This window comes from Halichondria panicea, chromosome 1 (genome assembly GCF_963675165.1).
Source record: "Halichondria panicea chromosome 1, odHalPani1.1, whole genome shotgun sequence".
NCBI lineage: Eukaryota > Metazoa > Porifera > Demospongiae > Suberitida > Halichondriidae > Halichondria > Halichondria panicea.
Genome location: NC_087377.1, coordinates 4,459,062 through 4,482,659, shown reverse-complemented (window position 1 = coordinate 4,482,659; position 23,598 = coordinate 4,459,062). Strand labels below are relative to the sequence as shown.

At 39.8% G+C, this 23,598-nt stretch overlaps 3 protein-coding genes and 1 long non-coding RNA gene across 19 annotated transcripts in view; 2 read left to right on the top strand and 2 right to left on the bottom strand.

Annotated features, from left to right (window-relative positions):
- LOC135335286 (receptor tyrosine-protein kinase erbB-4-like) overlaps window positions 1–23,598 on the top strand; it is a 49,581-nt gene that overhangs the window by 15,556 nt on the left and 10,427 nt on the right. The window lies entirely within an intron of this gene.
- The window catches only part of LOC135336874 (ubiquitin carboxyl-terminal hydrolase CYLD-like), a 40,510-nt gene continuing 21,880 nt past the window's right edge, over window positions 4,969–23,598 (bottom strand). The window contains exons 1-10 of one of the 8 annotated variants that reach the window (XM_064532767.1): window positions 19,413–22,494; window positions 10,154–10,338; window positions 9,636–9,814; window positions 9,252–9,498; window positions 8,858–8,937; window positions 6,409–6,532; window positions 6,138–6,347; window positions 5,885–6,071; window positions 5,556–5,840; window positions 4,984–5,502 (exon numbers count right to left, since the gene is read on the bottom strand). In XM_064532767.1, coding sequence (XP_064388837.1) covers window positions 6,465–6,532; window positions 8,858–8,937; window positions 9,252–9,498; window positions 9,636–9,814; window positions 10,154–10,218 — 639 coding nt within the window. In that variant the 5' untranslated portion in view covers window positions 10,219–10,338; window positions 19,413–22,494 and the 3' untranslated portion in view covers window positions 4,984–5,502; window positions 5,556–5,840; window positions 5,885–6,071; window positions 6,138–6,347; window positions 6,409–6,464. The other 7 variants (XM_064532758.1, XM_064532752.1, XM_064532791.1 and 4 more) reach the window with 7 other exon arrangements.
- Window positions 10,375–23,110, bottom strand: LOC135334502 (ubiquitin carboxyl-terminal hydrolase CYLD-like). Of its 4 annotated transcripts, XM_064529732.1 has the most exons (11): window positions 22,511–23,109; window positions 14,381–15,412; window positions 14,143–14,323; window positions 13,806–14,067; window positions 13,663–13,754; window positions 13,545–13,611; window positions 13,165–13,294; window positions 12,989–13,106; window positions 12,077–12,394; window positions 11,790–12,017; window positions 10,375–11,735 (listed from the first exon to the last, which is right to left on the bottom strand). In XM_064529732.1, the coding sequence occupies exons 1-11, from the start codon at window positions 22,988–22,990 to the stop codon at window positions 10,507–10,509; spliced, it is 4,137 nt and encodes a 1,378-aa protein (XP_064385802.1). In that variant the 5' UTR covers window positions 22,991–23,109; the 3' UTR covers window positions 10,375–10,506. The 4 variants fall into 4 exon arrangements, with proteins under 4 accessions (XP_064385802.1, XP_064385792.1, XP_064385812.1 ...); XM_064529722.1 differs by having other exon boundaries at window positions 14,143–15,412; window positions 22,511–23,110; XM_064529742.1 differs by having other exon boundaries at window positions 12,077–12,217; window positions 14,143–15,412; window positions 22,511–23,110.
- On the top strand, window positions 15,473–16,082 carry LOC135337562 (uncharacterized). Its single transcript, XR_010395179.1, has 2 exons — window positions 15,473–15,810; window positions 15,871–16,082. It is a non-coding gene; the product is annotated as an uncharacterized LOC135337562 (long non-coding RNA).

Below are 23,598 nucleotides of genomic sequence, written 5' to 3'. Positions count from 1 at the left end.
AAATTGAATGCAATGCACACTCAGTATCAAGACAATAGATGATTCATACTCAACAATTGTAGATCTAGATCTGTAGAGCTGCAAAATAATATTGTCTATTGCATGCATTGATTTCTGCTTCCATATCACTCATGTTCAGTATTAAACTCTGGAGAAGAGGTCTTGCCATGGCTATTTCTGCTTGGAATAAATGAAACCATAGTTTTGCCGACTTTTGGGCTCCCTAATCTTTCTTTTCATTCTTGACTGCAGCTATCCATCAGCTAGATATTCAAGAAAGCAATATACAATTAAAATGATAGTCTTGATCCTTTAGAGTGCCTGATTGTACAACCAACAGACTCAGTACAGTGTAGCTTGTCAACTTTTAGCAATGGTGAACAATTTTAAACCACACCCCTTTTGAATACTTCGGTACATTTTTGCATTTTTGTGTGGAAATTCTTGAAATGCCATCGTTCCGAAATTCCAGAACTGTACACGAAAACCTAGCCTCGATTCAAGGCCGCTTTAGAAGCGGCCTGGTATACCTTGTATGCGCATGCGCTTACATTACCCCAAAAAGGGGGTAATCCGTGTATTTGTGGATACTGTCAGTAAAATAAACAGGTATACTATTTTGTATTCTAATTTTAGTGGTCCGTGTTACACACTTTACATATAGCAAAGATGACTAGCTCGACTGACACTGAGTTCTCTTCCGCTCTGGCTTATGCCCTTTCTTGTGTGAAGAGAAGTCATTTAGTTCTGAGGGATAAACAGCTTGACACTCTACGGATGCTGTACGAAGGGAATGATGTTTTCCTGTGGGTTCCTACTGGATATGAAAGTCTATCTGCTACCAAACTTTGCCTTTTTAATTCGACAAGAAGCTGGATAGAATTAGTTCTCCTCCTAGTGAGCGTAGTATTGTCCCCTAGTGTCTCTAATGGTAGATCAAGTGACTAGTCTACATGATCGTGGTGTTCCTGCTGGTATACTCAGTGGAAACAAAGGGGTCGATAAGAAGTCCAAGTGAGTGCTTCACCTACCCCCAGAATACTCATAAGGCAGTGCCAGTCCTCTATACAAGGCTCTAACTGCTTCAATTGTCCACTGCGAGTGTCCGCATCTCGCATATGTTTTTTGCTACATCGCTGTCTTTCACAAGTCATCTGATCGCCACCTGACATAACAGTAAGTTCAATAGAATCTTTCAAGTATGAATGTTTCTCGATCATTATGTCTATCATGTCTGCGGCCTTTGCCTCATTCTTGTGTAGAACATCAAGGACTACAACCTCAGATTTTTTGGCCATCTCTGTGCTGTGGGGGTGCTTAATGTGACTGACAACACACCGTTTGTACCGCTGGAGGGGCTTGATGTACTCGCACAGTATTCGACCGACTAGAACGACCAAATTTCTTGGATGCCCTCAATGTCGGCCTTTGTAGGAAGGAAGTGAGTTATTTTTAGGGAACCCAGGTTAGGGGGGAAAAGGTTGAGACTGGAGATGGTCCTTTGCCAACAAACTGTACATTTGCACTAGCTCACCATGATGGTCACTACGTATGTCTCTAACGCCCTTTGTTTTAGCAACGTTGTCCCCCACGAACTTGAAACATGCACCCTCATCAATCCAGGCATCGATAGGACGTTGGTACAGCTTGCTGATTTTCGTGACCAACTTCAACACGGCACAGTAACTGATAGTGACACTAAGATGATTCAGCCTGGAGTATACCTGTGAGTAATTCAATGTAATCATAATTATATAAGAGGAGATGGATTGGAAACGGAGGTAGCATCGCGTTACATTAATTTTTAAATCTGTGTACGGTTGTGCAGCACTTGGGGAAACGATGTTTCTGGAATTAAGACCACTGCAATTAATGCATTCAAAGCCCCCCTAAAACAACATGCATTCTCATGCCCTCTATAATGGTGAGCATCCTTTGGAAAAAATACGTTTTTCAAAATAGCTACAAAGAGTGTCATGCTCTGAGATCTTTATGAGTATGCTTCTAGCTATATAATGGTAATACTTAATTATCAGTGTACTGCATGTGTCAATCCATACGTTCCTCAGGTGACAGTTGGGAGTATACTGCAGGCACTATCTAGTCTAGATTTTACTAACGTTACAATCATACATACATTTTGTAGCCTCGATTAAACCCTGGCCTAACGTGGCAAGGTAACTTCCGTTTCCAATCCCTCTCTGTGATATAATAATTATACCTGTATCTGAAAATACGTAGTGGACACACATCATACATGTACATGTACATGTACAAACCTTTTTGTTTACTCTACAGTTGAAGAGTACGAGAGACAGAAACGACTGAATACCACACATTCTTGTGTTACGCTCTTTCAAGAGAATTGCTGTGGCCATACACATCCCAGGGTAGTGACTCTCTCCGCGTTTATGCAAGTTCCTATGATCTGAACGTCCTACGATCGTCTGGATAAGCCTAAATAGAATCGGAGACTTTCGCTGTAGTTCAGACACAGCCTGTTTCCACGATAACGCTTCCACATTGTCAATTGGAACCCGGTGAAATAGAGAGACAAACTCCCCAGAGTTACGACATAGAGTGGAACATTCGTCGTCAAGAATTTTCACCACACCCTCTACCAATTGGTCCTTCAGTGAAGGGCAAGAAAATGCTGCCTTGGCAATAGACTGAATGTTGCCACTATTCAGTGCCTGGCGTAATTTCTGGAGACTTTCATCTACTTCGCAGTCACTGTACTGGGTGAGCTCACTGTGATCTGTATATTGTTTAATTAATTAGTGTGATTTTGGTGTGTTTACAGTATCAGATCTGTTGTCCTCACCATAACTGTTTCAGTCGAACTAGGCTTGGAAATATCTCTTGCAACACCTTCTGAACCTTTAAGTTAATGGCTATATATTAATTTACGTTCATTTCGTTTGTAGGTGGTTTAACATACCGTCAACAGAAGAAAACTGCTCGAGATTGGTCAACTCTAACAGCAGTGGCTGACGAGGACAGTCTGTGTGCGCTATGAAAAAGAGATGATTCCTGTCATCTACATATATGATTTGTTGCAATCAACCTACGTTCCTCCCTGGTTGAGAAAGCAAGCCTTCTTCCAGGTGCTCCTACTGTCAGACGTTTTGCTAGAGGTCTAGCATGGACTGTGTGAGGTGATGCTTCAAGCCCACTGGTGTCTTTAGTTCTCTTCCTACCTGATACCATAGGACTACAGATGGAAGCCTTATTTCGACCCTGCTCAAAACCACACTTAGCCATACTTCTAAAGGCTTTAAGTTTAGACTCCAGAGACTGGAATTTGTTTGTGCAAGCTCTACAAATGTATGAAGATAGCCCATCACATTCACTAACTGGCAGCTCTAGCAATTTGCCAAGTCTGTCTGGAAGGCATCTTTGAACAGACTCTTTGCTGAACAGAGCTGAGCAGCGAGTAGAAGTAACAATGTTGCAGCACAATCTGCATATTCTGGTGGCTGCCATTGTCTTGAACATTCTACCACCAACCACGCAGTCTTACGTATTTTTCCTTTGTGTACTTTTTCCGATTTTATCACTTGCGTAATACTGATAAATATAGGAATTATTTCGCGCATGCGCATACAAGGTATACCAGGCCGCTGTAAAGCGGACTTGAGTCGAGGCTAACGAAAACCTGGCAATAGTCACCATACGTAGTATCAGATTGTGGAGTATGGCCCGCGAGACTAGCTAGTACTAGCTGCTACATTTTAAGATATAGGCCTCAAGGTTAGAGTACAAGGGGGTATTATGAGACATCTAAATGTTTCTGACCCCCCTGTCTTGCAGTAATCTTGAGGGAACTAAATAGCCTGTTCACTAACTTTTATGGTCAATATGCTTTGCATGTAAGCAAAAAAAAGAGTGACAGTGCTTTGTTTGCAGCTAATGCTAGCATTTTAGTGTTCAAAGTGGTTTGGGTATTATGAGACAGGGGGGGTATTTACGAGACACCATTGCAATTAATTAATTTTAACGGTAATTGGCTGTTCTAACATATCTGGAACTTTCTAATATTAAAATATAGTGATTATTTTGCCTATAAAAACAGTTTTAACTGATACCAAGTGAATTTTACTACAAACATTTGGTACCCACTTAAATTTGGTCAATTAAAAATGTTTTTTCCAATTAAATTCTGTACTTAAACAAACTATTGTGGTATCTCTGTCAACACAAGCATACAACTCCAAATTTCTTTTGGAAAAAATACTAGAGTGATAGTGCTATTAACTGCAGACAGAATAGCTGAAGCACTCCTGTTTTAAACAGCTGTCTCATAATTGGTTCCGTCTCATAATACCTTCTTCTACTACTGTTTATCTGGGAGCTATTCAGGAGGAGCAGCACTAGCTATATTCAGTATTTCCAAGCTTTTTCACGTCTACGTCTAATGATTGACACTATAAAAAAGTTGTCGTGTGCAGAAAAGGGGGTGTGGTTTCCTGTACGTGGGCAGTTAAACTTTGTCGCCAGCTCTCAGCAACCTCCTACTGTATTTCGTAGAAACGCCACTGCCATTGTTCTGCTACGTTTGCCTGTGGATAAAATACTTATAATTTAAAATACCCATTGTACTCGTACATAGAATTATTGGTCGCACGCTTTCTCCTTGTGTTGCTATCTTCTATTGTAGTTTTAGGGAATTGAAAATACAAAATAATGATATAACGATGTTGAATGATGTTGCTATAGCTCTATAGTTAGCCAAAAAGGTTATAGATCTATAGTGTCCTTCAGCCGGTTAAATGTAGGGTACAGCTCAGCAAAGGATAATCGCATTCATGACACTCCAATCTACCACACAATCCAATATCAACTTTGATCAATATTGACAAGTTGATAGCATGCTCCTTTGTTGTTGTAATATTATTTGACAACATTTGACTGCTAATATATAAGCGTAAGATATCTAGATCAGGAGAATAGCAACATATATATATGTAATCCTTCCTCCAACAGTTTAATTTCATGTTGTGTAATGACATTAATAAAGCCTCGTGGGCAAACAAAACACAACACTATGATGTTACTTGTACACAGAAAAATCTGTCACTACTATGTTAATATAGATGAGTTACTACAGAAGTTAATTGCCTCTAGCTAGCTTGAACCTATTATAAAAGACATTCAAGAATAATAATAAGCACATGCAAACTCAGACATGTATATGGGGGGAGCTCACATCACATGGTGGCTAGCGAGTTCTTCCATGCAGGAGCAATGATGTCTGAAGAATCCACCCTGTAAATCCACAAACCAGGCACCTCCACGTTGCTAGTGGTTGTGAGGTTCCTGATATCATTTGACGAAGACCCAGGTAGAGCCACAGAGCGAACCATAATTATCACTACCATTGATTCCAGCCAGTGGAGCAAAACCATCCTGACCATCGTCTGTCCATTGTGTGTCATCGTATATAAAGGTGACAAATGAAGCTTGACCATCTGTTGCCATAATGATTTGGAAAGTATTCGTCTGTATAATAATGAATAATTAATTGTGGTGATCATACTTGTTACTAAACTAACCCCATCGCCAGATACGGGTGGAACTTAATTGAAGCCAAGTTGCAATGAACAAGGACACAGGAGTGAAGGTGGGGTGGTTAGGGAAGGCAGTCCTCACTTCATTGGTAGCTCGTGTGAAGAGCAGATCGTCTTGGGTCTCTCTGTAGAATACTAGTCCTCCCCTAGATGGATTGATATCTGACAAGAAGGGGGCTCTAGAAATGGAGATGAAGAAAAAGGGAGCGATTCTACGTTAGTAATAAACGTAGCGGATCCGTTTAGTGTTACATGTCCATTGCTGCCCACCTAATATTATGGTGAATCTATGTAACACAATTTGGAAAACTTACTATGACGTAAGTATACTGTTGTTCCAGGAACCTGAAGCCATTCTGTAACTCAACTTCTACACTACCATCGTCAGTTGTGGGCCCTCGTACAGATGAAGTGTATAGTTGCATGTAGAGTCCACTTTCAACTATAAACGAACAGTTAGGATATAACTATTATTATGGACCATGATAATAGTGGCAGAGTCTGTATTGGATGGAAACAAGCCAACGCCACATTTGTGCAATGATCACACATCAATATTTCACCTACCATCACTATTGACGATAATAACAGTGGCAGTATTGATGATGTTGACATTAGGAGCAAGAGAGTGTGCTGTCAACAGGAACACCTCATCCATCTCAACTATACTATCATCAGATAGCTTAATGTCTAAGCACATGTGAGATCCTGGACCATCACGAGCAGTTCCACTGAGGAACGTGACCGTGGTGTAGACAGCAGTGTAGTCCCTCGGCTCTATATAGAGAGGGGGAGTGAACAACATGGCTACACTGCATGATTATATAGTTATATATACCAGTGGCATTTCCATCTTGTGAGACTAATCTTATTTCCACATTTCTGGGCAGGTTGCTAGCTATCTCCAAACAGACACTTACTGCTCCAATCTCTTCTGCTATGGAGATCACCTCCTGACTGAACTGAAATTCAAGTACTGTATACATGTACACATCATTCATCACAAGCACTGGGGTTTTGTACAGTGAAGCAGTGCAATTAATATAGCACATCTGGACCATGCAGTAATTGCACGTCGTGGCTTATTTTCTAACAACTGCCCCGGCGGAATATGTTACATTGCTGATCATGTGACCTACAGCCAATGATATCCATCAAATCTGCACATCAGTGAAGTGTGCAATGACAATTAAATTGTTATACTAACTCTAATACTCGTGATTCATCATTTTTTTTCTATAAAACTAGCTTAAACAGGGTTTTCAGCTTCGTGATCAGCTTACCGTCTTCCGTGTTGCTCCCACATGTTTTTTTATTACGTAACACAGTGCCATCCAATATATAGTTTCCAATTTGGTCCATTGCTTGTTGCATGCATAGACTGCACTAAAGCTAACCGTGGGTATATAATTATAGCTAATAGATGTCCGACCTTGATAATCAAAAACAGTGTGTTAGATCTTTGGAGGCACGCCAACTCTCCCCATACGTCTATAGCACAATCCCAGTTGCATATTAAAATTACTAGCATAATTATGCCTCGAGGCGTAGCCGCATGAGGGATACGGTAAAGCTGACTGTGTGTGTGTCTGTGTGTCTGTTCACTACAAAAAAAATTAATCAATTTAACAATTTTTTTAATGGTCAAAACAATTGAAACTGAGGTGACATTTATTAATGTAGCTTTAACGAAGTACAAAAAGCGTCAATTCAACTTTTATGTAATAATTATAACAACTATTTAAAAATACTTATAAGTATTAATGTATAAATGTAGTTTTAACATTATTATTGCTAGGTTAAAACTATTGTGTTTTATTGTCAAATCTACTTAAGCCATACATTAAAACAACCATTAAGAAAATACTTATTATAATAAATAAGACTCATTATAGCTAAATAAATTCCTAAAACAACGATTTACAAATGAATCGGTATAACAATTATTATTCAATTCAATAAATAACATGTTAATACAAAAATAGTGATAGGAAACGTTCGTGACAACTGAGTGAGACAATGGTATACAATGTTAAATTAGAAGGACAGTTTTAAATTAATAATAGTAATTCTCCTTGGTTTAACATACTGGACAAACCGATCACTCTTGACCATGCAGAGTCCACCTATAATAGTAAATACATCATTGTTATTGATATTAATTATTACCGTGTATTATCAATCACCGAGAGGATATCCAACAATGACGCCACTTCTATCCATTCGTCTGTTTGTTTCGTTTGTTCTCGCATGTCAAGCTTGCCAGTTTAAGGAATTTCTGTAGGAAAAAGTATATGCTTAGAGGTATATTGACAGTGACAGTGTTCACCAGAAAACTAGACACTTTATGCTTGTCCCTCACCTCTCACAGAAGTATCATCATCCACTTGGTGTAGTCACAGTCATACCTATTAAAGCCTTATAATTATACTGTTGAGAACATTTCATGTCTGTCCCTCACCTCTTACAGAACTAGAAGTATCATCATCCACTTGGTGTAGTCGAGTCACAGTCATACCTATTAAAGTTTTATAATTATACTGTTGAGAACACTTCATGTCTGTCCCTCACCTCTCACAGAAGTATCATCACAGTCAGATTTATAGCAGCAAATGTCCAGCATAATTATAGTAAGGGTGTCTTCTCTTTTTTTGGAGCACATGGTTTCACAGATCTAGATCTACTGAGCATGCGCAATCTTAGACTTAGCATAGCCACGCCCACAATTTCATTTAGTTTCTCTAGGTCCTCTATATCTATGGTTCTATGCAAACTTGCTTACAATATTCATGACTGTATATATAATTTCACATCACTCATGCTATTATAAATGGATTGTTAAAAATATTGATTGTATATAATTATATGTGTGCCTGTGTTAGAACAAAATTAATATTATTATTGTTAAATCTAAATTTATATATTGTATTCTAACATGCTGCATGATAGAGTTTCAAATATAATTTAATCAAAATGAGTTTGTTAGTTTGATTTAAGATATCAATAATAGATTCTATGTAAATTATTGTAGAAATAAAAGACATTGTGTGATTCTACAATATTTTAAGTTAAAACCACATATACTGATTATTTTAACGTTGTCTTTTTATTTTACTAAATATTAAGTTGATTCAACTGTTTAAGAATAATGTTAAAACGATTATGGAATGTAGTTTCAAACAAAATTTTTTGCAGTGTTCCAGCTTCTATAGGCTTCTAGCCACGTTCTCGATTCGTGGATTAGCAAACTAAAGTTTCTTTCTCGAGTTATGGCTAGGTTGACTCACTTGAAGGCTGTTGCTGTCTCTTCAGGTCCTCAATCATTCTCGTCAGCTCCATCACTGACTCAAACCTCACTACTCCATTCCTGATAATGAATGTCAATAGATCTACTTAAATAATGAATACTGTATTACTAGACTGTTTTGCGAGCATCAAACATTTGCGAATTTTGTTCAATTCGCAACAATAAAATCCGCAAAACCTAAATTATTACTAGTAAATACACACGATCCTTGCCAGAACGCAATAGTTAGATCGCAAAGGGTCAAATTTTCTGCTGATTTGGCTCATTTGCAAAGGTTTTTCACCAGCAAAATATTCTAGTTAATACGGTATGCCTGATACTATAGCATGAAGAAATGGTTGTTGGGAGTAAGGTCACATACACATACAACTCACTTTCTGAGAGGATTGATTATTTTTTTGGCGAGGAGGTCCTTAAACTCTTGTCTGCTGGCCGGAGCATCTTTGTCTGGTGCCAGGAACATTGTGTTGAAGACATCACTGAGGGCAAACAGACCAAAGATGGTAGAGTCGATGTAGGAGGAGTTATAGTGACCCTGGATCCCTCTCTTCTCCCCCACATAGACCTGTGCAGGGGGTGTTGTGGATTGTTCCTCCAGTTCCTCCAGGGGGTCCTGTAGTGCTGGAGGGGGGGGGGGGGAAAGTCATGCATTTGATTTATGTATAGATAATTAATGTCACAATGTCCTACGATGTCACCTGACTATACCTAATTGCGATGCTTGGTAACTTATTTTTTATTACACGAATGGAGCTCACGATTCTCGGCTGGCATGCTGTTGCCCCAGATGATGGCAGGTACAGGGTCATTGGCCAGGCTCTGATTTGGTTGGACATTCTTGAGAGGGTGGAAGTATCCATCCATGGCCATGCTCACAAGTAAAGTAGCTATGTCCCTCAAATGATCCGTCCCCACAATCCTTAGGCCAGTACCCATCCTGTGAGGAGAGCACAGGTAGGTAGGCCGTATTACTAGAATGTTTTGCGAGAATTAAACATTTGTGAATTTTGCGAGGGTTGATCAATTCGAAACAATAAAATCCGCAAAACCTACAGTAAATACACACGATCCTTGCCCGAACGCAATACATGTATCTAGCTAGTTAATTGAAAAGGGTCAAATTTTCTGCTGATTTGGCTCATTCGCAAAGATTTTCACCCGCAAAATATTCTAGTAATACGGTAGTCACAGTGACGCATTGCATACACACACACATGCACACACACACATATACACACGTACACAGAGCTAGCTCTATTATAATTCAGTATCTTACCAGCTCAATACCAGCCGGCCATTGGCGCATGGCTCAGGCACGCAGGCACTGCCTCTTGGGAACATTCCCAACTACTTGACCACTCCATAGCGAGGAGGCTGCCCCACTTGCACTGTGGAGCCTAGATCTACTGCCTGGAAGGCCGTCTCTGTTTCTTCAAATAGAGGCTTATCCATTGTCTATATAATCTGTTATCTTCCAGACATAGAGTACGAAAATCATTACAAGACACGCCCACGCAATATTCCAGAGGATATCATCGTGATCATTCTAAATGCACACACGCTAAAAACTGCTGAGTAGTTAACTCCTGTTACTACACTATACTATGCACAAACACACAATTGTTATTGTTAGTGAGAAGGTAGCTTATTGAGTTTTTCAAGGACTTGAGTCATTGTGAGTCTGTCCTCTTGCTCGTATGCAGTGCATGCCGTTATTACGTTGTACATGTCCACCCACTCAGTCTTGATTTTGAGCAACAATGTTTCCTTTTCATCATCGGAAGGCATTTCTTTGGCAATGGCCTCAACGAGAAGGTAGCCGTAGCTGTACACATCAATCTTTGTTGTTTGTTTCTGAACAACCCTTGACGGGAAGGTTTCAGGGGCAGAGTAGATTATAGCTCCAGGGGCCGGTGTTTTACTGTGCTTGACCAGATTGGCTGATCCAAAGTCAGATAGTTTTGCCTTCCAAACTCCTGGGTGTATTTGCTGGAGGAGGACGTTGGGAGCACTCACATCACGGTGGATGATGGGCTCTTGATACTCGTGAAGGTAGTGGAGGGCATAAGCCACCTCTCGAAATATCGATAACAAAGCATCCTTTTGGAAATTGACAATTTTCGTTTCGTAAGCGGATCGAAGGTCAGTGTCAAGAAACTCCAGAACAAGCAGAGGTGAGTCAGTACCTCTCTCCACACCAGCGTCCACTACAGCAGCAATCAGTCGCACCAGGTTGGGGTGTTGAACATGAGCCATGATTCGAATCTCTCTCTTGAGCTGATCAATCGTGTTTTTGTGGAGTATTTTTGTGTGTGCACACTTTACTGCTACTTGCTGACCACAGAACAGCCCTCGACACACTGATCCCCAAGCACCATGTCCTAGCTTGTCTTGTAACACAACTTCATGTCTTCGTACATTCCACGAGTCTTGGTCTAGTCGCGGAATTTGGAGCTTAGAAAACTTTGACTGACTTGTTTTACTTTCTGCCACCTCTAGCCTTCGTTGCATGTCCTGAGCCTGTTGTTGGTAGCGCTTTGATTGAGCTTTGTGGTACTTCTTCCGCCTTTCCAGTTCGAGCTTTTCATTATCTGATTGTTGCTTTTCCATTTTGTGATGTTGTATTTGCTCTTCTTTCTCGGCCATTTCTTGAGAGGTGGTACGTTCTCGCTCATTGTATCGTTGTAACAACTGTTGCTTTTCAGCTTCCAATAGTTGGATATGTTGAGACTGCTCGGCCTGATTGGTTTCGATTCTCTGTTGAAGATTTCTGTTTTCTACCTGAAGAGAAGTGATTTCTTGTTTAAGCTCCTCAACGATGTCATCCTTGCTCTCCTCGGACATTGTTGGGACAACACCTAGAAAAGGCAATGTTTGATTAATTGTACTTATACTTTAACATTTCCTCTTACTGACTGCAGTCAACTCCTTAACTGAAGTTGAAGCTTCATCACCATCTCCATACATGGCAATATCAGGCTGAACATAGACACACATGTAGATGTCTTGAGTGAACCGTCGGACCAACTCTGGTAGCTTTCTTGGTGGTGTGTTGATCAACCTGTCCTGGTCTCCCTCATACACCCACTCATTCAGCTCACGAGTGCAGTCAGTCACACGTGGAATGTTGTACGTGTCAACTGTACACACAAACATGTTTTAAGTGTAAACAAGACTCAATTAGTGCAGGCTGACTCACATTGTCTGTCGGCCATACTGTCCAAAAAGATCCACTTTTTTGGGTTTTTATCTCTTGGGTCTCTAGTGAAGCAGACGTAGTGACTGGTCTCAATGCAGATCACAGAGAGGAGGTCCAACTCAGCCAGGCCAGGATCATCCCCTGGAGTAGCAGTAACAACAACAGCAGTTAGTCTGTGTTGCACTTTGTCTTTGTAGGAAGGATTGTGGAATAGGTCTGAGCAGCGCTGGCAGTAGTGGGTAAACTGTTGCTGACTGAGAAAACCACAAATCTCACACTTGATAGCTGACTCCTCCCCACAAGAAAGGCAGGGTGGAGCTGGAGAATAATGGATATACCTGTACAGTACAAGATACAAGGATATCCTATAATTATGCCTCGGTGCGCATGCATGCGCAAGCGAGGTATACGGTAGTGTGTTTGTGTGTCTGTGTGTGTGTGTATATAGACTGCTACAGCTGCTCAAGGATGAATCAAATGCAAGTAAGAGTTTCTATAGGCTTCTAGTCATGTTTACTTAGATTTTAATTCGTGGATTTGCAAAATAATGCTTCGTTCTCGAGTTATGCCTAGTTTTGCTTACTTGGAATGCCATTGCAGCCTTTTCAGAAGAGCACGTAGCCAAACTTGTTTACCGAGTGTTGCTACTCTACTTAGTAGTTAGCTCTGCACTAAAACGCTAGCTATTGGTAGCTGCAAGAGTATAAGAAGAGAGCTGCAAGGCAGCTATTATTTTAGCTTTTGGCATCGATCGTTTTTAACAACAATCATGGTCGATCATTACCCACTCTGAGTTTGCATGCAGCAAAACAAAAATGTTCCTCATGTGTATAAAAGCTATTAGTAGCTTTATGTTACGTAGTTTTGGCATCTCCACCGAGGCATCAGCACCCGCGGTGCTTTCATTATTACCTTTTTTGTAGGTGTCAGTCAACTCTCTGATGTTCAGTTTCAGCTCTGGAACAATCTTCTTGTATGTTGGGATTTCTCTTCCAAACCGAGAAACTTGAATCAGAAGTTTTGAGGGAACCTGAAAAAACAGTTGAATATTGAGCTAACTTTGAGGGCACATAAATTGAACCACATACTTTTGTGAATGAGATGCGTTGTTCTGTGAACATTCTCCTGAGTAGGTCTCCCACGTTTGGTAGTCTGAGGTTTGGATCATACTCAACAAACAGTTGGACAAAGAACTCTTGCTCCACACCAAGCGGACGCCTGCATAAATTAACACACCGTACAACAGGTTATTTTCGTATGGTGCCTATTTTTCGTATTGTATAGAGCATACCATTTAAAAATTAAAACTGTGAAATTATTCTATACGGCAATAGGTTCTACGTCACTATCCTGAGCTGTCCGAATATTAAAAATACGAAATGGGTATAGTTCGTACAAAAATTTGCAAGTAGGAAAATTACCTGATATACGGTACATCAGTGCACACTAGACATACACGTACACGTACCTGATGGAGATGAATGGCTTCGTGTAAAGCACATGTTTGAAGAGCGTGTTTAAAAATTCCTCAGGATCTAAAAGACAGTTAAACACAACACCGTACATACACTATTAAACAGTAACACCTTTCTTCTTCTCAGTGATTCCCTCCATTTTCCCGAGTTCGTCCAAAGCATTTCTCATCTTCATCACTGACTCAAACCTCACCACACCATTCCTGAAAAATAACAAGTATACAGCATAATACATACACACACCATTAACTTGCTTTCTGAGAGGATTAACGATTCCCTTCCACAGTAGGTTGACAACACGTTTCCTGTTCTGGTCAGTGATGATGGATTGGTCTGGTGCTAGGAACACAGTGTCAAAAATGTCACTGAGGGCAAACAATCCAAAAAGAGTAGAGTCCAGGTAGCAAGAGTTTTGGTGACCCTGGATACCACGGCTGTTTCCAATGTACCTCATCATTTGCTCAGTGGGGTCGTCAATGAATCGGTCCAATTGTTCCTCCATTGGGACTTGTATAGCTATAGAATAGAAACCATCCTGATTATAACTTGAGACTGGCTATATATATTTGTGGAGTATAATCAATTACTCACGATTTTGATCACGATGTGATGATGCAGCATGTTCAGCTTGTGGTGTAGAGACAGGTCCAACCCTTTGGTGGGGGCAAAGGCTAGCCTGTGGGAAATGCATTCCTCTTTCAAAGTTACAGGTGAAGTGCTTCTCTCCTGTGGCTTTAAATGTTCCGTCAGTACACCATTCCATGTAGTCCTCCTGTGAGGAAATGATTAAGCAAAATAATGATATACCTACCACTTCAATCCCAGTCACCTGACCGTCCACTCCATCTACAGTTCCAGTCCCCTTTATCACTTCATAGTGCTGGGGGTCATTCGGGTTCGCAGAGGCCACTTGAACAGTTGAATCCACTGCCAGATTGTATGGGTTGGAGCTTCTTACCAAGGCGTTGTCTTGAGGTACTTGTGGTGGAGCATCATGATGAGACTGACGTTTTTTGACTCCAGGGTGTTGGATATTCGGATATTCTGGACCAGACGGTATTTCCTGATCCGTTTTTTGATAGTGCTCAGCACCAGGTTGTTGTGGGTACACAGGGTTACTTTGCCATTGGTTTAGGCGAAGCGGTTGATTTTGTTGACTTCTTGAGTCTTGATCCACTGTGTCTCTGTTAACATAGTCTGGCTCTCCAGTGTTTTGTGGGGCCATTTGGTTGTAGGGGTTGGAGTTTTCTACTGAGGCGTTGTAGTCTTGATTTGTAAGCGGTTGGGAATAAGTTCTTGCGTAACTTCTAGGCCCCCTTTGTATGGAATGTGCGTGTATGGGAAGTGCCCTCTCATGTTCTACTGGAATTTTTGTAGCAGATCTCTGTGGGGATTCCTTTCTTTCACCATATAAGGTGTGATCACTTCCAGGATGCCATGAGTGTTGCTTTTTAATCAAGTGACCTCTTGCTTGCCCTGAAGGTTGTTGGACATTTATTTTGGATTCGTTTTGCTGAGCTTTCTTCTTCGAGTCCTTATTGAAAGCATCCAACAGTTCCTTTTGCTTCGATAGGTCTATGTCTTCATTTAATGCAGCTCTTATCTGATCAAGCTCTGCTGAGTTAATATTCGCAGTGTGCTTTTTATCCTGGGGATTGGCAAACTCCTCTCGGTCCTCAGGGACAGCTAAATGTTGACCAGCTTTAGCTTTGAATAAGTGAGTTGTTTCAGGCTCTTGGTGAGGTGGTTTAGCAGCAAGCTTATCCAGAGACACAAAGACAGCACAGTTTCTATCACACTTGAAATATCTGTACCGCCTAAAGAGACCGTTACTATTGCCTTTTTTTAGATGACGAGAATCCTGTACATGTAGATGTAGATAGAAAGTATACATGCATGCATGTAAGGCTACTCAGGGGTATTAAGGACTGTCCAAATTAAAATGACATGGAATTTTTTTATAATGATTTCATACGCGCGACGTCATCGCTTTGGAATGTTTATCACGTGCGTGGGTGGCAAACGTCTGCAATTACTAGTGAGGGCGGAGCTTGGGTCACATGACACTGTACTTAATTTATTAAAGTTGACCGTAGCTAGTTGATCGAGTAAAACCCTGAAAGCATTTGTTGTAGGCTACCTAGTAGCTATTAAAGGCCTTAACTAAGACTATTAGATAGTAGAGAACTTGTTTCCTGCTGCGCAAGACAGAGTGCAGCCAAGCAAGAAAGTTAGGAGGATAAATCAGGGACAATTCAGGTAAATATTAGCTTGTTGTTTGTATAGACCATGATTACCTATGAATCTGCTTTTGCGCAGCTGGATTTCATCAGTATATAATATGTACATCAGGATTCCTGGAAAAGATAGGATCTAACTAACCTGGAACAAATGCTTTATTTATAATTAGTTTTACAATGAAATTTCATGTTAATTGGTCACATGATAATCACATGATCTTTATTTTTGATTAAGGAAACTTAAATTTTTATGAGAAAACAAAATGTCAAATTTATATGTTTAATATCGCACACTTTTCAACGTATGTGACGTTGGTCTTTTCTTGATTCTGGACGTGCCTTAATGCACCTGAGTATGCACCGGATTATTTATAGATTCTCAGGCTACTGTTCCCAAAATAGCGCAGAATGGCGGCAATGATTAGTATAAAATTAGTACAACCAGTAGGTTGTACACAGAGGAGGAACGCCAGGGTCAATAGGGTCACGTTTAATGAAGGATTAAACATTCTTGTTCTGGGTTCTTGACCTTTGCTGTATATAGCAGCTTAGCGCTTCTGTTCTTTATTTGCCTGCTTGGAAAGCTTACTATACCTAGATCTATCCAGTGCAGCAAGCCAGTACATCAAAATGTATACCCTAGCCACGGAAGGCTAATTTCCATATCTTGTGGTTTTGAAGAATGCAATAAAAGGTCAAAGGTTGCAATTAAATCCTGGATCTCCTCTCTCAAGCTGATTCCTCTGGGGTCAACCGATTTCTGTTGTGATTATAAAGAGGATCAAGCTATTGATGGTGTATAAACTCAGGGGTGCGAGGGTAAACTCAGTTTTACATGTAAAACATAAGGCCACGTGGTGTTTTAATTAGTGCATGACCTTTTGACACTGGCATTCCTCCTCTGGGTTGTACCATAGATAGAGTAGAAGAGGGATTGGAAACGGAAGTGATTCACGTGATGTTTTACAATGAAGTCTACGTAGTGGCTCTGGGACCATCCGTGTATCTCCTCATAACTCCCGCAAAAGCCCGGGAAACTTATTGCATACATCTCAGAGCTACCCCCATTACTGAATCACATGCCCCCTGATAGTAGGTATCAATTGGAAACAAAGAAAATATAATCTCGATTGTCGTGAAGTAGCTAGAGGTACACAGAGCGCTTTTTCATGCTTGTGTTCCTATAGTACCTTTGATATAGCTAAGGCTTTGTAACTAAATAGTGTCCTGTGTCCCAAATGGCCTCAAGTATTAGAGAAAGTTGATGTTTAGCAGCAGAACTGCTCGTGGACTTCTTACAAGAGAGCAAAACAATTCTCCTGAATTATTCATGTTTAGCCCTCGTGTTAAAAAGTAAGCCTCGATTAAAACCGCGGAGATACACGGATGGTACTTCGAGGGTATACTTCCGTTTCCAATCCCTCTTCTACTCTATCTACGGTTGTACATAGTTGACAGTGCAATTATTGCACAAATTTTGACTCGTGTTTAGACTGCTCTATTTCTGCAGGGAAAGGCCACATCAAGAAACTAACTGGATAGATAGCTTAGTTAGCCTTTTATCTGTATAAATGTGTGATATTATAGTCTATGAATATAATACAGATAACTATTGATATTTGAAAAATTGCACTATTTTCATATTTCACCGCGTCGCTGACTGACTGACTAAGTAAGTAAGTAACATTCTTGGAAAGCATTTCCTCCTTGTACAGACATGTTCAGAAGATTCTAGATACAGCCACTAGTCGACTAGAACCCGGACCATGGGCGTTTTTCTCAGAATTGCGTTCGCTTCCAAGAGGCAGATGACCTCTCAGGCTCCACTTTTCTTACCTACGCAATTCCGCCATCTTTAAATGACTGCCACAGCAACGCACATGGCAACTTATGAGGTGGGCATGGCTGTGACATCGATAAACACAAAACCTCCTTTCTTCAGCTCAGCTCTGCATTCTCTCACTTCAGGTATGCTATTTATGCTAGACGTATGCACTGACTGGATCTACCATAGGCCTCCATGCTTTTGCACTTGGAAGTACATCTACAGTATAGATAAATGACTGAATAAAATACTGAATAATGTTTATTCCAGTCCTGTCTTCTCTTCTTGAACTTCTCTTGCTTCTTGATGTTCCTCATAGGTATTTCACTTTCATTATTGAGAAAAGAATGCTGGTGAAGGAGGCTAACTCCTCAATTCCCTGAGTGAAGTGCGGCCTGGGATCGAGACTATTGAGGAGTATAATAATTATAATTCTGTCCAATGACCACTTATATATTATCTTCAACAAGATTACAGGACGATGACAAATTAATCAACGTCACATTAATTTTATCTTATCATTAATGTACTACTGTATGAAAAAAGAAAGGGAATCAAAACTAAAAAACATTTGCAATGTGAACATTGCTAGGATTGCCATGCAGGAAAAGAAAAGCGCGAAAAAGCGAAGAAACAAGAAATTCGGCGAGTGCATAACTCCAATCCGTTACAACGTCATGAACATGTACAGTCGAGTGGCCTACTGTTGATAAGGAATTTTAAAATCGAAATACAGGTTGGTATCTGCATGCTGGTCATGAATAACTTGGAATACTTCCACCCACACATCCAACACTTGCGTGTTTGCTCAACACTGTAAGGGAGTCATAAACACATAACTATAGCCTGCAAAAAATGCACATAATTAACATCACTACAATTATATAACTTGCAATGTGAAAGGATTGGCCAGGAAAGTACCAAAACAAAAATAATAATTATAACTTATTGAAACAGTACATGTGAATGACGTTGTAACGGATTGGAGTTGCACTCGCCGAATTTCTTGTTTCTTCGCTTTTTCGCACTTTTCTTTTCCTGGCAATCCTAGCAACGTTCACATTGCAAATGTTTTTTAGTTTTGATTAATAGTATGATTGAGAGTGCAATATGGATCCCTTATTGCACGAGTATATAGCCATACTATTCAGTCTACACCGGAAGTGTGTATTATATATGGCGCTCCATTTGTTTCATTATTCAATAGTGAAAAATAATATTATTGTCAATACCGAAATATGTTGACAATGATGTAATGTGATTGTCAATACTTGGGTTACCTATTGTCAATGATATCCGATTCATTGTCAATAACTATCGTCATGTTTGTCAATAATTGGGTGCCTATTGTCAATAATTATCCGATTCATTGTCAATAAACTATCGTGATGTTGTCAATAATTGGGTTGCCTGTTGTCAATGATTATCTGATTCATTGTCAATAATATCGTCATGTTTGTCAATAATTGTTGGAATTATTGTCAATAATTATCATCATTATTGTCAATGATTGCTCAATTTTATTGTCAATAATTATCATCATTATTGTCAATGATTGTTCAAAGTATTGCCAATAATTATTCACCCGTTTTTATTTAATGTCCCTGTTCCATTCCGGAATGGGTCACCATATTTTACTGCGCATGCGCATGAACTTTAAAGACTTACCGCAATTAACTCACGACCTCCCCAGAACACGTACTGCAGGAAGCTTTAGCAAGGGTCTTGAAGTCGAATGGCAGCCAACGAGCAGGAAGCTTACTATGTACATAGCTAGCTGGCCTAGTGTAGTATAAGTTATAGTTAAACAATGGCCTCGAGTGGTATATTTGATTTACACGCGAGAGTAATCTGATAAACCACGAGGCGCAGCCGAGTTGGTTTATCTGATTACTCGAGCGTGTAAAGCAAATACACCACGAGAGGCCATAGTTTAACTGGCTTGTACTATGTTTAGAACTGTACTACTATGTTTAGCTACTTCCTGTCATGCTTCTTCAATGAATATGCTTATAACTACTGTTTGACGTCACTGTTGCTATAGCTATGCAATGAATTTGCTATCTTTTTAAAAAGCGATGGCTGATTCAAGCAAGCGTCTATGATTCAAGCAAGCAATTGTGAAGGCTGTGTTTCTGCATCTTTATAGAAGGCACTTCAAGAAAGTACACTGGTGCTACTTGTCTACAAAGAGTGCAAATGTACCCGAAAATATCATTCCACAAGCCTACTGTACTGGCCCAGTGCAGTGCAGTCTCTTTAGTCTGAGAAACACTTGGCAGTCTGGACCCATGCTCCTGGTCCCATGCAGCAATGTAATAAGCAGGTTGTGACAACCAATGTTGAAAGTTGAAAAAAAGCAACACAAACAAACCAGTATCGTTCGGTTCACGGAGTTCTTCCAAATTTGCCTCCTTTTTGGAACTATTCATCGCTCGAACTTGGCTCTTTTTATGTTGACTAAAATCATTAGTAGTCTGTTTTGTATTGGAGTCTCTCTATATAGCTCTAATATTGCTAATATTGATTGAATTGAGTAGTGTGTCATTGTTTTAATTGAAACAGTGTGTCAATTTTGTTGCAAAGGTGGGATACTGTATTCAGTTCTAGCTGTACATGTAGTTTGACCACAAGCCATGGTATATGGCTGTTATACACTAGGGTATAACAGCCATATACCATGGCTGTGGTCAGACAGGTTGTATAAGTAGTATAAACTACAACTGAAGCCTTTGATCTTTGGTGCAACCATAGTACAATTTAATTTATATATATCAGAGTTATTTTACCTGAGCTTCCTGCTCGTTGGCTGCCATTCGACTTCAAGACCCTTGCTAAAGCTTCCTGCAGTACGTGTTCTGGGGAGGTCGTGAGTTAATTGCAGTAAGTCTTTAATCTCTGGTCTTTTTGTGTACGTGTACAGTGAGTCAACTCCTGCCACGTGGCTCTTGGTAGTTCATGCGCATGCGCAGTAAAATATGGTGACCCATTCCGGAATGGAGCAGGGACATCGAATAAAAACGGGTGAATAATTATTGGCAATACTTTGAACAATCATTGACAATAAATGATGATAATTATTGACAATAAAATTGAGCAATCATTGACAATATAATGATGATAATCATTGACAATAAAATTGAGCAATCATTGACAATAATGATGATAATTATTGACAATAATTCCAACAATTATTGACAAACATGACGATATTATTGACAATGAATCAGATAATCATTGACAACAGGCAACCCAATTATTGACAACATCACGATAGTTTATTGACAATGAATCGGATAATTATTGACAATAGGCACCCAATTATTGACAAACATGACGATAGTTATTGACAATGAATCGGATAATCATTGACAATAGGTAACCCAATTATTGACAATCACATTACATCATTGTCAACATATTTCGGCATTGACAATATTTTTCACTATTGAATAATGAAACAAATGGAGCGCCATAATTATACAGTTCATTTGTCAATTTATATGGCCCCTTATGGGAGTTAATGATATTCATAGTTCACGGTAGTAACGAAAACAGTAACACTCCTTTTGTCAAGGATAACTTTTCAATGATATAGAAATAATGCTGAATAAATAAGCTACTGAATGATATAAAAATAAAGTGGTAAGAAGGAACTGAATAGTTATAATAATTATTGAATGAAAGAAAACTGGTGATATAAATTTTCTGTGACTTTGATTTCTGGGGAAATCAGTACTGGGGGGTGCTGGACAGATACAGATAGGCCTAGACTATCGACAACACTGGTAACTACAAGTAGAACACTAATGACCCAGGTTTGACTAAGATACAACAAAGTAAGCATTGACAAAGATGAGTAAGTTTAGCTCTTGCCTACTTGCCACTTGAGTGTCCAGAGTTTCTTGAAACTGCCTAGATAGCTAGTTGCAAAGAAATAAACAGCATCCGCTTTGCCAAAATTTTTTTATAGCAGGTCTTGTGTTCTAACATTGGCTAGGATATATCCTGTTTGGTGACTTTGATTTCTGGGCAAATTAGTACTCCCCAGTTCTGGATCCTAATTTTCCTGTGGCCAGTTCATGAATATACTATAGCTATTATAGTACTGTGACTCTGGAACCTGGCTTGCACTTCAGGACCTGGGTATGTATGCTGGAAAAACTAAAAAAGTTGTTTCTTTATAGTAAACAGTGACGTATCAGAAGCCATAATTAAATTTACGGAGAATTACTGTAGTATTTACAAGCCACAAACAGAATTGTTATGTAACCACAAGGAAATTTACTCTATGATGCAAAACCACAATTACATCATTTGAAGCCAAATTTGTAGTCTTAGTGTAGACTGTATGTATTAGTTATTGCATGACCACAGTGCAATATGCCAGATATTGCACTAGTGATTATATGCAATAACTGATTTGTTGCGTGGGAAAAGTATACTTATAATGAGATTCATGCCTTCTGCATTCCTTATTTTGATACCACAAAAAAGTGAGTTGTAGGAACAAGATCATTCCAACTTTTGTTCAAGCTGTGCAAATATATGGTATATTGCACTGCGGTGACTTGTTAGCTTTGATGTGCCTGTCTTCACTGTGCAATATGCCATATATTATTTGCACTGTGGTTTCTTTGATCTTTTGCTCAAACATGCAACAATGATTATTAATCGTTTGTGATGTAATTTTAAGGACATTTTTAGCTGCATTAGCCGCGGCTGTTATTTGAACATGCGGTCATCAAGGCAGTAATTGCACGTCGTTAATGAGGGTCACGTGATTATATTTAACTTTTTTGGCAGAGTGCCAAATTTGATGCGTGATGACTTTGCATGGCCTATTTTACATATACCCAACCCATATAACTATAATATAACTTTATGCACTCACTGTAATCTCCACTCCAAAGTTCCTCCCTGGTAATGACGCCATATGCATAGGTCCAACATGTCTCAATACACCAGCAGACCAGGTGGGTGCACTTGTGGGGAGCCTCACATAGACCTGGTCACCTATCTTCAGCCTGCCACCCCATTCCAGCTTATTGTCCTCAGTGAGCACAGTGAATCGATCGCATGGCTTCTTGATGGCTTCCAAAAGCTGTAGCTCTTTGCCATATACTGGAGATACGTCATCTTTTATACTGTACAGTGTGACACTGGGGTTTTTCTTGGTGCGAAAGTTGTGAGGTGGTGTTTTATCATAGCGTGTAGTCATCTCTTGTGGAGGAATTAGAGCAAGCAATTCACCTTGTACTACTTGAACCGGTTGTGGACTGTACATGAGCCACCAGAACATCCCTGGAGCCTCCTCTCCTTGGGTTTCCTTCCTTAGAAGGAACAAGTAGTCAGGAGTTATAGCCCGAGCCATAAATTAGCTTTCTCTATCTCTGTGAGTTCACTATACCAGATGGTCAAACCTCAAAACAATTAACATTTAATTAATCAAAGAATGTAAGAAATTATACATGTATCCCTTTCCCGTTCACAATCAGGAACAACCTGGAACAGTTCCGTCACTTTAGTTTGCATCTGAGCCCAACCCACCAAATTAGCTTGATGTTATCGCCGCCCCCAATGAAGTGGCTATGGCTTGTAGAGATGGGCGTGGGTCAATGGCTGTGCACAAACTAACCATCGATTTTATGCCTTGCAGCAATGCTGCTGCCTCGATGGAAGTATGTGTGGCCTTTAAAAGCTGCACTCTGGTCAACTAAGCTGCTTAGCAAGCATGTAGAGTATTGTAGAGCTTGTGTCCACTTGTGAAGTGCCTGTGTACACAAATGGCTTGCTGCTTCCTCTTCGAAAATATTCTATGGCTACCAAGATAGTCCAGAGGGTCTACCAATGGATACTACTCAGTCCTACATGCTGTATAGCTTGTTTTAAACCTTTTTTTTTTTTAAGTGTCCTAATTGAACAGCTCAGCACAACTTCAAAGGATAATCGCATTCATGATACTATCCAATCTGCCACAGA

Bases quoted from the DNA above. Each gene is read 5' to 3' on its own strand.
- LOC135334502 (XM_064529722.1), bottom strand. From the start codon at position 22,990: ATGGCTCGGGCTATAACTCCTGACTACTTGTTCCTTCTAAGGAAGGAA. The intron at 15,413-22,510 runs GTGAGTGCATAA...CTACATGTACAG, and splicing joins ACTTTGGAGTGGAGATTACA to GATTCTCGTCATCTAAAAAA. The intron at 11,736-11,789 runs GTAAGAGGAAAT...TGCCTTTTCTAG, and splicing joins TAAGGAGTTGACTGCAGTCA to GTGTTGTCCCAACAATGTCC.